The sequence below is a fragment of the Bombina bombina genome, chromosome 3 (genome assembly GCF_027579735.1).
Source record: "Bombina bombina isolate aBomBom1 chromosome 3, aBomBom1.pri, whole genome shotgun sequence".
NCBI lineage: Eukaryota > Metazoa > Chordata > Amphibia > Anura > Bombinatoridae > Bombina > Bombina bombina.
This window is the reverse complement of record NC_069501.1, coordinates 1,241,831,682-1,241,846,728: the sequence shown is the minus strand read 5'-3', so window position 1 is coordinate 1,241,846,728 and position 15,047 is coordinate 1,241,831,682. Positions and strand designations below refer to the sequence as shown.

Genomic DNA, 15,047 nt, shown 5'->3' with positions numbered 1-15,047 from the left:
ATTTTGGAAAAACATGGTTTTGAAATAGCAAAGTGCTACTTATACTTATTGCCCTATAACTTGCAAAAAAAGCAAAGAACATGTAAACATTGGGTATTTCTAAACTCAGGACAAAATTTAGAAACTGTTTAGCATTGGTATTTTATGGTGGTTGTAGATGTGTTAGAGATTTTGGGGCTCAAAGTTAGAAAAAGTGTGTGTTTTTTTCATTTTTTCCTAATATTTTATAATTTTTTATAGTAAATTATAAGATATGATGAAAATAATGGTATCTTTAGAAAGTCCATTTAATGGCGAGAAAAAGGTATATAATATGTGTGGGTACAGTAAATGAGTAAGAGGAAAATAACAGTTAAACACAAACATCGCAGAAATGCAAAAATAGCCTTGGTCCCAGATGGTCAACAAATTGAAAAGTGGTCTGGTCACTAAGGGGTTAAAGGGACACTGTACCCAAATTTTTTCTTTTGTAATTCAGAAAGAGCATGCAATTTTAAGCAACTTTCTAATTTACTCCTATTATCAATTTTTCTTCGTTCTCTTGCTATCATTATTTGAAAAAGAAGGCATCTAAGCTCTTTTTTGGGTTTCAGTACTCTGGTCAGCACTTTTTTATTGGTGGATGAATTTATCCACCAATCAGCAAGGACAACCCAGGTTGTTCACCAAAAATGGGCCGGCATCTAAACTTACATTCTTGCATTTCAAATAAAGATACCAAGAGAATGAAGAAAATGTGATAATAGGAGTAAATTAGAAAGTTGCTTAAAATTTCATGCTCAATCTGAATCACGAAAGAAATTTTTTGGGTACAGTGTCCCTTTAACAAAAAACAAAATTTATGCTTACCTGATACTTTTCTTTCTCTTGTGGTGTATCCAGTCCACGGGTTCATCCATTACTTGTGGGATATTCTCCTTCCCAACAGGAAGTTACAAAGAGGACACCCACAGCAGAGCTGTCTATATAGCTCCTCCCCTAACCCCCACCTCCAGTCATTCGACCGAAGACAAGTAAGAAAAAGGAGAAACTATAGGGTGCAGTGGTGACTGTAGTTTTAAAAATAAAAACACCTGCCTTAAAGTGACAGGGCAGGCCGTGGACTGGATACACCACAAGAGAAAGAAATGTATCAGGTAAGCATAAATTTAGTTTTCTCTTGTAAGGTGTATCCAGTCCATGGGTTCATCCATTACTTGTGGGATACCAATACCAAAGCTTTAGGACACGGATGAAGGGAGGGACAAGGCAGGAACTTAAACGGAAGGCACCACTGCCTGCAAGACCTTTCTCCCAAAAATAGCCTCTGAGGAAGCAAAAGTATCAAATTTGTAGAATTTAGAAAAAGTATGAAGCGAAGACCAAGTCGCCGCCTTACAAATCTGTTCAACAGAGGCCTCATGTTTAAAAGCCCAAGTGGAAGCTACTGCTCTAGTAGAATGAGCTGTAATTCTTTCAGGAGGCTGCTGGCCAGCAGTCTCATAAGCTAACCGGATTATGCTTCTCAGCCAAAAAGAAAGAGAAGTTGCCGAAGCCTTTTGGCCTCTCCTCCTCCCAGAGTAGACAACAAACAATGCAGATGTTTGACGAAAATCCTTAGTAGCTTGTAAATAAATCTTTAAAGCACGAACCACGTCAAGATTGTGTAACAGACGTTCCTTCTTTGAAGAAGGATTAGGACACAGTGACGGAACAACAATTTCCTGATTGATATTCTTATTAGATACTACCTTAGGAAGAAAACCAGGTTTGGTACGCAAAACTACCTTATCTGCATGGAAGATCAGATAAGGGGAATCACACTGTAAGGCAGATAGCTCAGAAAGAGATAGCTACTAAGAACAGAACTTTCCAAGATAAAAGCTTGATATCTATGGAATGCAAAGGTTCAAACGGAACCCCTTGAAGAACTTTAAGAACTAAATTTAAACTCCATGGCGGAGCAACAGGTTTAAACACAGGCTTGATTCTAACTAAAGCCTGACAAAACGCCTGAACGCCTGGAACATCTGCCAGACGCTTGTGCAAAAGAATAGACAGAGCAGATTCTGTCCCTTTAAGGAACTAGCTGATAATCCCTTTTCCAATCCTTCTTGGAGAAAAGATAGAATCCTAGGAATCCTGACCTTACTCCATGAGTAACCCTTGGATTCACACCAATGAAGATATTTACACCATATCTTAAGATAGATTTTCCTGGTGACAGGCTTTCGAGCCTGAATCAAGGTATCAATGACCGACTCGGAGAAACCACGTTTAGATAAAATCAAGCGTTCAATCTCCAAGCAGTCAGACGCAGAGAAATTAAATTTGGATGTTTGAATGGACCTTGGAGTAGAAGGTCCTGCCTCAGCGGCAGAGTCCATGGTGGAAAGGATGACATGTCCACCAGATCTGCATACCAAGTCCTGCGTGGCCACGCAAGTGCTATCAAAATCACTGAAGCTCTCTCCTGCTTGATCTTGGCAATCAGACGAGGGAGGAGAGGAAATGGTGGAAACACATAAGCCAGGCTGAAGGACCAGGGCACTGCTAGAGCATCTATCAGTGCTGCCTGGGGATCCCTTGACTTGGACCCGTAACAAGGAAGCTTGGCGTTCTGACGAGACGTCATCAGATCCAGTTCTGCCCCATAGTTGAATCAGCTGAGCAAATACCTCCGGATGGTTTTCCCACTCCCCCGGATGAAAGGTCTGCCGACTTAGAAAATCCGCCTCCCAGTTCTCTACTCCTGGGATATGGATAGCTGAGAGATGGCAAGAGTGAACCTCTGCCCATAGAATTATCTTGGAAACCTCCATCATTGCCAGGGGACTCCTTGTTCCCCCCTGATGGTTGATATAGGCTACAGTCGTGAAATTGTCCGACTGAAATCTGATGAATCTGACCGCAGCTAGCTGAGGCCAAGCCTGAAGAGCATTAAATATCGCTCTGAGTTCCAGAATGTTTATCGGAAGGAGGGCTTCCTCCTGAGTACACGAACCCTGAGCCTTCAGGGAGTTCCAGACTGCGCCCCAGCCCAGAAGGCTGGCATCTGTCGTCACTATAGTCCACTCTGGCCTGCGGAAACTCATTCCCCTGGACAGATGGACCCGAGATAACCACCAGAGAAGAGAATCCCTGGTCTCTTGATCCAGATTTAACCGAGGAGACAAATCTGTGTAGTCCCCATTCCACTGATTGAGCATGCAAAGTTGCAGTGGTCTGAGATGTAGGCGGTCAAACGGAACTATGTCCATTGCCGCTACCATTAGGTCATTCATTTCCATACACTGAGCCACTGACGGCCGAGAAGTGGAATGAAGAATACGGCAGGAAGTTAGAAGCTTTGATATCCTGACCTCTGTCAGAAAAACTTTCATTTCTACTGAATCTATCAGAGTTCCTAGGAAGGAAACTCTTGTGAGAGGAGAGAGAGAACTCTTTTCTCTGTTCACTTTCCACCCGTGAGACCTCAGAAAGGCCAGAACAATGTCCGTATGGGACTTGGCGATTTGAAAAGTCGACGCCTGGATCAGAATGTCGTCTAGGTAAGGAGCCACCACTATGCCCCGCGGCCTTAGAACCACCAGAAGGGACCCTAGAACCTTCGCAAAGACTCTTGGCGCCGTGGCTAAGCTGAAGGGAAGAGCCACAAACTGGTAATGCATGTCTAGGAAGGCGAACCTGAGGAACTGATGATGCTCTCTGTGAATCGGAATGTGGAGATAAGCATCCTTTAAGTCCACGGTAGTCATATATTGACCCTCCTGGATCATAGGGATGATGGTTCGGATTGTCTCCATCTTGAAGGATGGGACCCTGAGAAATTTGTTTAGGATCTTGAGATCCAAGATTGGTCTGAAAGTTCCCTCTTTTTTGGGAACTATAAACAGGTTTGAATAGAAACCCTGCCCCTGTTCCTCTCTTGGAACTGGGTGGATCACTCCCATAACCAGTAGGTCTTGAACGCAACGTAAGAATGCCTCTCTCTTTATCTGGTTTGCAGATAGTTGTGAGAGATGAAATCTCCCCTTTGGAGATGAACCTTTGAATTCCAGAAGATATCCCTGGGAAACAATCTCTAGTGCCCAGGGATCCTGGACGTCTCTTGCCCAAGCCTGGGCGAAGAGAGAAAGTCTGCCCCCGACTAGATCCGGTCCCGGATCGGGGGCTACCCCTTCATGCTGTCTTAGAGGCAGCAGCAGGCTTTTTGGCCTGCTTCCCTTTGTTCCAAGTCTGGTTAGGTCTCCAGACTGGTTTGGACTGGGCGAAATTTCCCTCTTGTTTTGCATTAGAGGAAACCGAAGCTGTGCCACCCTTGAAGTTTCGAAAGGAACGAAAATTATTCTGTTTGGTCCTTAATTTATTGGACCTATCCTGAGGAAGGGCGTGACCTTTTCCTCCGGTAATGTCAGAGATGATCTCCTTCAGGCCAGGCCCGAATAGGGTCTGTCCTTTGAAGGGGATGTTAAGAAGTTTAGACTTTGAAGTAACGTCTGCTGGCCAGGACTTAAGCCATAGCGTCCTACGCGCCAGAATGGCAAAACCTGAATTCTTACCCGTTAGCTTGGTTAAATGAAAAACGGCGTCAGAAATAAAGGAATCCACCTGTAGAGCCTCCTCAAGAGGCTCGAACCAAAAAATCCCCTGCAGCAGTAACTGGAGCAATGCATGCAAGAGGCTGGAGAATAAAACCTTGATGAATAAAAATTTTCTTAAGGAGACCCTCCAATTTTTTATCCATAGGATCTAGGAAAGCACAACTGTCCTCGACAGGCATAGTTGTATGCTTAGCTAGGGTAGAAACAGCTCCATCCACCTTAGGGACCGTCTGCCACGAGTCCCGTATGGCGACATCTATGGGAAACATCTTTTTAAAAGCAGGAGGGGGAGAGAACGGTACACCTGGTTTATCCCATTCCTTAGTAATAATTTCTGAAAACCTCTTAGGGACTGGAAAAACATCAGTGTAAACAGGCACTGAATGGACTGTATTTGTCCATTTTACACAATTTCTCTGGAACCACAATGGGGTCACAGTCATCCAGAGTCGCTAAAACCTCCCTGAGCAATAAGCGGAGGTGTTCGAGCTTAAATTTAAACGCTGTCATTTCAGAATCGGACTGAAGTAAAGCCTTCCCTGAATCTGAAATGTCACCCTCAGATAGAAACTCCCTTGCACCGGCTTCGGAGCCTAGTGTGGGTATATCGGACACAGCTATTAAAGCGTCAGAAAGCTCTGTATTTGTTCTAGCCCCAGAGCTGTCTTGCTTTCCTTGTAACCCTGGCAGTTTGGACAATACCTCTGTGAGGGTAGAATTCATAACTGCCGCCATGTCCTGTAAGGTAAAAGAATTAGACGCGCTAGATGTACTTGGCGTCACTTGGGCGGGAGTTATAGGTTCTGACACATGGGGAGAGCTAGATGGCATAACCTCCCTTTTTTCAGTCTGAGAATTCTCTGGTGATAAATCTTTAAAAGCCATAATATGGTCTTTATAGTTTATAGATACTTCAGTACATTTGGTACACATTCTAAGAGGGGGTTCCACAATGGCTTCTAAACATATTTAACAAGGAGTTTCCTCTATGTCAGACATGTTTAACAGACTAGTAATGACACCAGCAAGCTTTGAAAACACTTTAATAAATGTGAAACAGCAATTAAACAAAAACGGTACTGTGCCTTTAAGAGAAAAAAACTAACACTTAAACTGCAAAACAGTGTTAAAATGTAGTAAAGACTTCGACATTTTTACAGTGTGAGTAAGGGACTAAAGCAACATCGCACCCACTTGCAAATGGATGATTAACCCCTTAGCCCCCAAACCGGATTTAAAAAACGTCAACCACCGGTAAAAGACAGTTAAGCACCTTGCCACAGCTCTGCTGTGGCTCCTACCTGCCCTCAAATACGATTAGGGAAGAAATAAGCCCTCTACAGTGGTCCTCAGATGCAAGAGGACTCCTCTAGGGAAGCTGGATGTCTCAGTCTGAAAGAAACTGCGCAACTAAAGCGCGAAAATAGGCCCCTCCCACCATGTACTCGATGTCAGAGGGGCCTTAAGGAAATACTCCTAGGAGTATTTGAGTATGCCATGTGGAAAACTAGGCCCCAACTAAAGACTTATCACCCACGTCCCATTTATGAAACATGTAAACGCTTTGTCACTAATTAATATGAGTATTAACATGAGTATTACCCCACTTTGTAAGCATGATCCCAGTCGTTGCAAAATCACTGAATCTAGCTTACCTCAATATACACAAGGTTCTGTCAGCATTTTCTAGAACTTATCCTTTCTCTAGAAATAAAAGTACTGAACATACCTCAAAGCAGGTAATCTGCAGACCGTTCTTCCAACTGAAGTTATCCCATACTCTTCAGTTATGTGTGAGAACAGCAATGGACCTTAGTTACAAACCGCTAAGATTATCAACCTCCAGGCAGAACTCTTCTTCTAATTTCTGCCTGAGAGTAAAACAGTACAACGCCGGTACCGTTTAAAAATAAACTCTTGATTGAAGGCAAAACTACACTAAATCACCACATATCTCTTTATACTTCCTATCTTGTCGAGAGTTGCAAAGAGAATGACTAATGGTGGGGGTTAGGGGAGGAGCTATATAGACAGCTCTGCTGTGGGTGTCCTCTTTACAACTTCCTGTTGGGAAGGAGAATATCCCACAAGTAATGGATGAACCCGTGGACTGGATACACCTTACAAGAGAAATAAAGACCTGTCTTAGAAAAACAGGGTTGGCCGTGGACTCATCGTATCGTAAAAGAAACAAATTTATCAGGTAAGCATAAATTTCCTTTTCTTTTACAAGATATGATGAGTCCACGGATTTCATCCTTACTTATGGGATACAATACTAAAGCTATAGGACACGGATGAAAGGGAGGGACAAGACAGGAAACCTAAACGGAAGGCACCACTGCTTTCCTGAGCTATAATTTCAGACATCTTCCTTGGGACCAGAAAAACCTCCTCAGAAGATGGAGAATCAAAAACTCTATCCAATTTAGAAGACTTTGTGGGGTTGACAGCAACCAAAGGTTCAGAGAAGTCTAAAGTAGCTAGAACCTCTTTCAGTAGTAACCAGAGGTGGTCAAGCTTAAATCTAAAATTAAGCTCTTCAGATTCTGAGATTTCACCTTCAGAAGCTACTGAAGTATTCTCCTCATCAGACAATTGAGAAAGATTGACTAATGCAGACCTAGAGTCAGAAGCCTTATGATCAGGCAAATGTTTAGATTTAGGTAAGTTCATAGTATGTGAGCATATTAGACATTTTTATAAAGCTATTTGGATGTGTCTGCATACCTATGTGTATTACCCAGGTAAGTTCATAGCATGTGAGCATATCAGACATTTTTATAAAGCTATTTGGCTGTGTCTGCATGCCTATGTGTATTAGCCAGGTAAGTTCATAGCATGTGAGCATATCAGACATTTATATAAAGCTATTTGGATGTGTCTGCATACCTATGTGTATTACCCAGGTAAGTTCATAGTATGTGAGCATATTAGACATTTTTATAAAGCTATTTGGATGTGTCTGCATGCCTATGTGTATTAGCCAGGTAAGTTCATAGCATGTGAGCGTATTAGACATTTATATAAAGCTATTTGGATGTGTCTGCATGCCTATTAGCCAGGTAAGTTCATAGCATGTGAGCATATCAGACATTTATATAAAGCTATTTGGATGTGTCTGCATACCTATGTGTATTACCCAGGTAAGTTCATAGCATGTGAGCATATTAGACATTTTTAGGCATTGCTTCTACAGCCCTTTGGGTCTAGTGAGGATTATAAAAAGGGCAGTGCATGACATTTGGAGCTTACTTCAAACTTGAATCCTTCTTTGGAGGCAACTGATCGCAGGATACTCGAGGACACGGCGGTTGCCAACATGTAGACATTTCTCACGTCCGATCCCTTTGTACAGCTCTTTTTCCAACACAAAAACATCCACCATCCCAGGAGGGCAGCCAACTCGTTGCCTGTAAAGACCTTCCAGCGCCCCCTAACACAAATAAAGGAACATGCAAGTCAGCTGTCATGGACGAGATAGAACTCCAGCGGCCCCTAACACAAATAAAGGAACATGCAAGTCAGCTGTCATGGACAAGATAGAACTCCAGGGCCCCTAACACAAATAAAGGAACATGCAAGTTAGCTGTCATGGACGAGATAGAACTCCAGGGCCCCTAACACAAATAAAGGAACATGCAAGTCAGCTGTCATGGACGAGATAGAACTCCAGGGCCCCTAACACAAATAAAGGAACATGCAAGTCAGCTGTCATGGACGAGATAGAACTCCAGGGCCCCTAACACAAATAAAGGAACATGCAAGTCAGCAGTCATGGACGAGATAGAACTCCAGGGCCCCTAACACAAATAAAGGAACATGCAAGTCAGCTGTCATGGACGAGATTGAACTCCAGCTCCCCCTAACACAAATAAAGGAACATGCAAGTCAGCTGTCATGGACGAGATAGAACCGGCAATTTTACGAGACTTTTCACACTGCCTCTATTATCAAATGTACTTCTCTTGTTGAAAAGCATACCTAGGTAGGTACTACCGGGAGCTAGATGCTGATTTGTGGCTATGCGTATGTCTTTTGTTACTGGCTCACCAGATGTGTTTAGTAGCGCACTGCTGCTCTGGAGCTGACTTTATACTATGTGTTTAGCTCGTTTGCAGGGGTTAAGCACATACTTCTATGCAACTAACAGAGCCATAATAAAATGCTCTAACTTATAAGAACAGTTTGATTTTTCAAATCTATGTCCCTTTAATACAAACCCCAGGAAAAAAAATTCAATTCTTATTTTTTTTTTTATAAAAACACCATTAAAATGACAGAAAACTAAACAGATTATTTCAGCTCTTGTACAGGACTCCCTGCATTAACGATGTTATTTAAAGGTACACTTACTAAACTATTATTATTCTAAAAGAGCTGCATTTAAATAAAACACCAATGTTTTGTTTTGTATTAAAAGCTGATTGAATTTAACAGAGACTAATAGTATTGTGCTTCATAGTCATACTAATTAACTAATTTGCTTATTGACTGATATGTACTTCCTGCTAATGCTCACTGGCTGATATGTATTTCCTGTTAATGCTTATTGGCTGATATGTACTTCCTGCTAATGCGTATTGGCTGATATGTACTTCCTGCTAATGCTTATTGACTGATATGTATTTCCTATTAATGCTTATTGGCTGATATGTACTTCCTGCTAATGCTTATTGGCTGATATGTACTTCCTGCTAATGCTTATTGAATGATATGTACTTCCTGCTGATGCTCACTGGCTGATATGTACTTCCTGCTAATGCTTATTGGCTGATATGTACTTCCTGCTAATGCTTATTGAATGATATGTACTTCCTGCTAATGCTTATTGAATGATATGTACTTCCTGCTGATGCTCACTGGCTGATATGTACTTCCTGCTAATGCTTATTGGCTGATATGTACTTCCTGCTAATGCTTATTGAATGATATGTACTTCCTGCTATTACTCACTGGCTGATATGTACTTACTGCTAATGCTTGACTGATATATACTTCCTGCTAATGCTCACTTGCTGATATGTATTTCCTGTTAATGCTTATTGTCTGATATGTATTTCCTGCTAATGTTTATGGCTGATATGTATTTCCTGCTAATGCGTATTGGCTGATATGTACTTCCTGCTAATGCTTATTGACTGATATGTATTTCCTGCAAATGCTTATTGGCTGATATGTACTCCCTGCTAATGCTTATTGACCGATATATACTTCCTGCTAATGCTCACTGGCTGATATGTATTTCCTGTTAATGCTTATTGTCTGATATGTACGTCCTGCTAATGCTTATTGGCTAATATGTACTTCCTGCTATAACTCACTGGCTGATATGTACTTCCTGCTAATACTTATTGACTGATATATACTTCCTGCTAATGCTCACTGGCTGATATGTATTTCCTGCTAATGTTTATTGGCTGATACGTATTTCCTGCTAATGCTTATTGGCGGACATGTATTTCCTGTTAATGCTTATTGACTGATATGTACTTCCTGCTAATGCTCACTGGCTGATATGTATTTCCTGCTAATGCTTATTGACTGATATGTATTTCCTGCTAATGCTTATTGAATGATATGTACTTCCTGCTGATGCTCACTGGCTGATATGTACTTTCCGCTAATGCTTATTGGCTGATATGTACTTCCTGCTAATGCTTATTGAATGATATGTACTTCCTGCTATTACTCACTGGCTGATATGTACTTCCTGCTAATGCTTGACTGATATATACTTCCAGCTAATGCTCACTTGCTGATATGTATTTCCTGCTAATGCGTATTGGCTGATATGTAACTCCTGCTAATGCTTATTGTCTGATATGTACTTCCTGCTAATGCTTATTGGCTAATATGTACTTCCTGCTATAACTCACTGGCTGATATGTACTTCCTGCTAATACTTATTGACTGATATATACTTCCTGCTAATGCTCACTGGCTGATATGTATTTCCTGTTAAAGCTTATTGTCTGATATGTATTTCCTGCTAATGTTTATTGGCTGATATGTATTTCCTGCTAATGCTTATGGGCTGATATGTATTTACTGCTAATGCTTATTGGCTGATATGTACTTCCTGCTAATGCTCACTGGCTGATATGTATTCCCTGTTAATGCTTATTGGCTGATATGTATTTCCTGATAATGCTTATTGACTGATATGTACTTCCTGCTAATGCTCACAGGCTGATATGTATTTCCTGTTAATGCTTATTGTCTGATATGTATTTCCTGCTAATGCTTATTGACTGATATGTAGCTATGTACTTCCTGCTATTACTCCCTCACTGTTATGTACCTCCTGCTATTACTTCCTGATATGTATTTCCTGATAATGCTTATTGACTGATATGTACTTCCTGCTAATGCTCACAGGCTGATATGTATTTCCTGTTAATGCTTATTGTCTGATATGTATTTCCTGCTAATGCTTATTGACTGATGTGTAGATATGTACTTCCTGCTATTACTCCCTCACTGTTATGTACTTCCTGCTATTACTCACTGGCTGATATGTACTTCCTGCTAATGCTTATTGACTGATGTGTACTTCCTGCTATAACTCATTGGCTGATATGTACTTCCTGCTAATGCTTATTGACTGATGTGTACTTCCTGCTATAACTCACTGGCTGATATGTACCTTCTGCTAATGCTTATTGGCTGATATGTACTTCCTGATATTACTCACTGGCTGATATGTACTTCCTGCTAATACTTATTGACTAATATATACTTCCTGCTAATGCTCACTGGCTGATATGTATTTCCTGCTAATGTTTATTGGCTGATATGTATTTCCTGCTAATGCTTATTGGCTGATATGTATTTACTGCTAATGCTTATTGGCTGATATGTACTTCCTGCTAATGCTCACTGGCTGATATGTATTTCCTGCTAATGCTTTTCGGCCAATATGTACTTCCTGCTAATGCTTATTGGCTGATATGTACTTCCTGCTAATGCTTATTAGCTGATATGTATTTCCTGCTAATGCTTATTGGCTGATATGTACTTCCTGCTAATGCTTATTGGATGATATGTACTTCCTGCTAATGCTTATTGACTGATATGTACTTCCTGCTAATGCTCACTGGCTGATATGTATTCCCTGTTAATGCTTGTTGGCTGATATGTATTTCCTGTTAATGCTTGTTGGCTGATATGTATTTCCTGTTAATGCTTATTGGCTGATATGTATTTCCTGTTAATGCTTATTGGCTGATATGTATTTCCTGCTAATGCTTATTGGCTGATATGTACTCACTGTTAATGCTTATTGACTGATATGTTACTGGCTGATATGTATATATAATAGTTATAGGTAAAATGAGCATTAGCAGAACGTATATAATTGATGCTGGTGTATTAGTTTCAATTACAATTTAAAGGGACATTACGTTTTGTTTTTTTATGCATTAAAAATTATTCATTATCTGCACGTAGTACAAAGGCTTTAAAATGTTATTTTCTTAAAAACATGTGTATTGATCCGAGGCATGGGACACACCCTTTAAAAAGCTTATTGAATGTTGCTTACCTTACATTTGTAGTGGCCAATTATGGACAGATATAACCAAGCTCATGCAGACATCAACCAATCATTGTGTAGCATGAAGGTGTGTCAGGGTTCTGCATTCTATAGAATGCACTCTAGCTTCTCTGTGGTGAGTGTAAACACTACTAATTTTAGAGTTAAAGGGATCTGAAACCCAAATTTTTTTTTCATGATTCAGAGAGAAAATAAAATTTTGAAAAACTTTTTAATTTTCGGCTATTTTGAAATTTGCTTCATTCTCTTTGTATCCTTTGTTAAAGGAGCAGCAGTGCATTACTGTGAGCTAGCTGAACACATCAGTTGAGCCAATTACAAGAGGCACATATGTGCAGCCACCAATCAGCAACTAGCTCCCAGAAGACATTAAAGCAAATTAGATAACAGTAGCAGTGAAAGTTGTTTAAAATCACATGCTGTATCTGAATCATGAAAGTTTTATTTTGACTCTAAAGTTGCTTTAAATTACAGGAAAAGCAGGCAAAAGAAATAATGAAATACAATACAAAGTGTACATAATTGAACATTTTATGGGGAATGAAATGTTTATGAGTTTAATGCCCCTTTAAGTAGTTTTTATAAAAATATTTCCCAATGCTGCTCTTTCATGTGGTTGTTAGACATTTTCTGAGCCCAGTGTCCCTTTAATAGCACATTTAATGATTAGCAGCCATATGTATTTCTGTGCACATACGTGTCTTGTAGCTCAGCCACAGCCAGTCGATCAGCATCAGGATCCGTTGCTAACACCACCCGGGCACCTTCCTTCTCTGCCAGCCTGAGGGACAACTCCTAAGCAAAGAAAGTAATAAATTATCACCTGATCTTCTGTAACGTATTATAATTATTTGTATTATTACTGTCAACAACATTTGCTTTAAAGCATTTAAAAAGAATGTTGCAACCAGAACAGTGTTCACTAAAAACATAAATTATGCCTACCTGATAATTTCATTTCCATCTGTACGAAGAGAGTCCACGGCTTCATTCATTACTTGTGGGAATACAGAACCTGGCCACCAGGAGGCGGCAAAGACACCCCAGCCAAAGGCTTAAATACCTCCCCACTCCCCTCATCCCCCCATTCATTCTGCCGAGGGAACAAGGAACAGTATGAGAAATATCAGGGTATAAATGGTGCCAGAAGACAGACAAGAAGTTTAGGTCCGCCCAACGGAGAACTGGGTGGAAGCCGTGGACTCTCCTAGTACAGATGGAAATTAAATGATCAGGTAAGCATAATTTATGTTTTCCATCTTAATACAAGGAGAGTCCACAGCTTTATTCATTACTTGTGGGAAACAAATACCCAAGCTCTAGAGGACACTGAATAAAAACGGGAGGATAAAAAAAGAGGCAGACCCTAGTCGGAGGGCACCACAGCCTGCAAAACCTTTCTTCCAAAAGCTGCTTCAGCAGAAGCAAAAACTTCAAATTTGTAAAATGTTGAAAAAGTATGTAAGGAGGACCAGGTAGCCGCCTTACAAATCTGCTCAATAGAATCCTCATTCTTGAAGGCCCAAGAAGAAGCCACAGCTCTAGTTGAGTAAGCCGTAAACCTCTGAGGAGGCTTATATGCCGCTGTCTCATAAGCCAAGCGAATCATGCTCCTCAGCCAAAAGGATAGGGAAGTGGAAGAAGCCTTCTGCCCTTTGCACTTCCCCGAATAGACAACAAACAATGCTGAAGTCTGTCAGAAATCCTTCGTAGCCTGAACATAAAATTTAAAAGCTCGAACCACATCCAAGTTATGAAGTAACTGTTCCTTTGAAGAAGAAGGGTTAGGACACAAGGAAGGAACTACAATCTCCTGATTAATGTTGTGATCAGACACAACCTTAGGGAGAAATCCCAACCCAGTGCGAAGGACAGCCTTATCGGCATGAAAAAACAGGTAAGGAGGCTCACATTGCAAGGCCGCCAACTCAGAGACTCTGCGTGCCGAAGCAATAGCCAGTAGAAAAAGTAAATTTATGATTACCTGATAAATTGATTTCTTCTATGGTACGACGAGTCCACGGACTCATCCATTGCTTGTGGGATACAATACCAAAGCTACAGGACACGGATGAACGGGAGGGACAAGACGGATGGCTAAACAGAAGGCACCACTGCTTGAAGAACTTTTCTCCCAAAAATAGCCTCCGAAGAAGCAAAAGTATCAAATTTGGAAAATTTGGAAAAGGTATGAAGCGAAGACCAAGTCGCAGCCTTACAAATCTGTTCAACAGAAGCATCATTTTTAAAAGCCCATGTGGAAGCCACCGCTCTAGTAGAGTGAGCTGTAATTCGTTCAGAAGGCTGCTGTCCAGCAGTCTCGTATGCCAAAAGGATGATGCTTTTCAGCCAAAAAGAAAGAGAGGTAGCCAAACTTTTTTGACGTCTACGTTTTCCAGAATAGACAACAAACAAAGAAGATGTTTGACGAAAATCTTTAGTCGCTTGCAAGTAAAACTTCAAAGCACGAACCACGTCCAAGTTGTGCAACAGACGCTCCTTCTTAGAAGAAGGAGTAGGACACAGAGAAGGAACAATAATCTCCTGATTAATATTCTTATTAGTAACAACCTTAGGAAGGAATCCAGGTTCGGTACGTAAAACCACCTTATCAGCATGGAAAACAAGAGAAGGCGAGTCGCATTGCAATGCAGATAGTTCAGAAACTCTTCGAGCCGCAGAGATAGCAACGAAAAACAGAACTTTCCAAGATAGAAGCTTAATATCTATGGAATGCAAAGATTTAAACAGAACCCCTTGAAGAAATTTAAGAACTAAATTCAAACTCCATGGCGGAGCAATAGGTTTAAACACAGGCTTGATTCTAACTAAAGCCTGACAGACAGTGGCGGCTGGTGACTTTTGAAGATGGGGGAGCACTAGCCCCGCCCCTCAGATGGCTCCGC

At 40.9% G+C, this 15,047-nt stretch overlaps 1 protein-coding gene across 2 annotated transcripts in view; it reads right to left on the bottom strand.

Annotated features, from left to right (window-relative positions):
- PGM2L1 (phosphoglucomutase 2 like 1) overlaps positions 1 to 15,047 on the bottom strand; it is a 292,082-nt gene that overhangs the window by 121,102 nt on the left and 155,933 nt on the right. For both annotated transcript variants that reach the window (XM_053708758.1, XM_053708759.1), the window contains 2 exons: positions 12,839 to 12,936; positions 7,839 to 8,019 (listed from right to left, as the gene is read on the bottom strand). In XM_053708758.1, the coding sequence (XP_053564733.1) occupies positions 7,839 to 8,019; positions 12,839 to 12,936 (279 nt within the window). The remainder of the gene's footprint in view (positions 1 to 7,838; positions 8,020 to 12,838; positions 12,937 to 15,047) is intronic.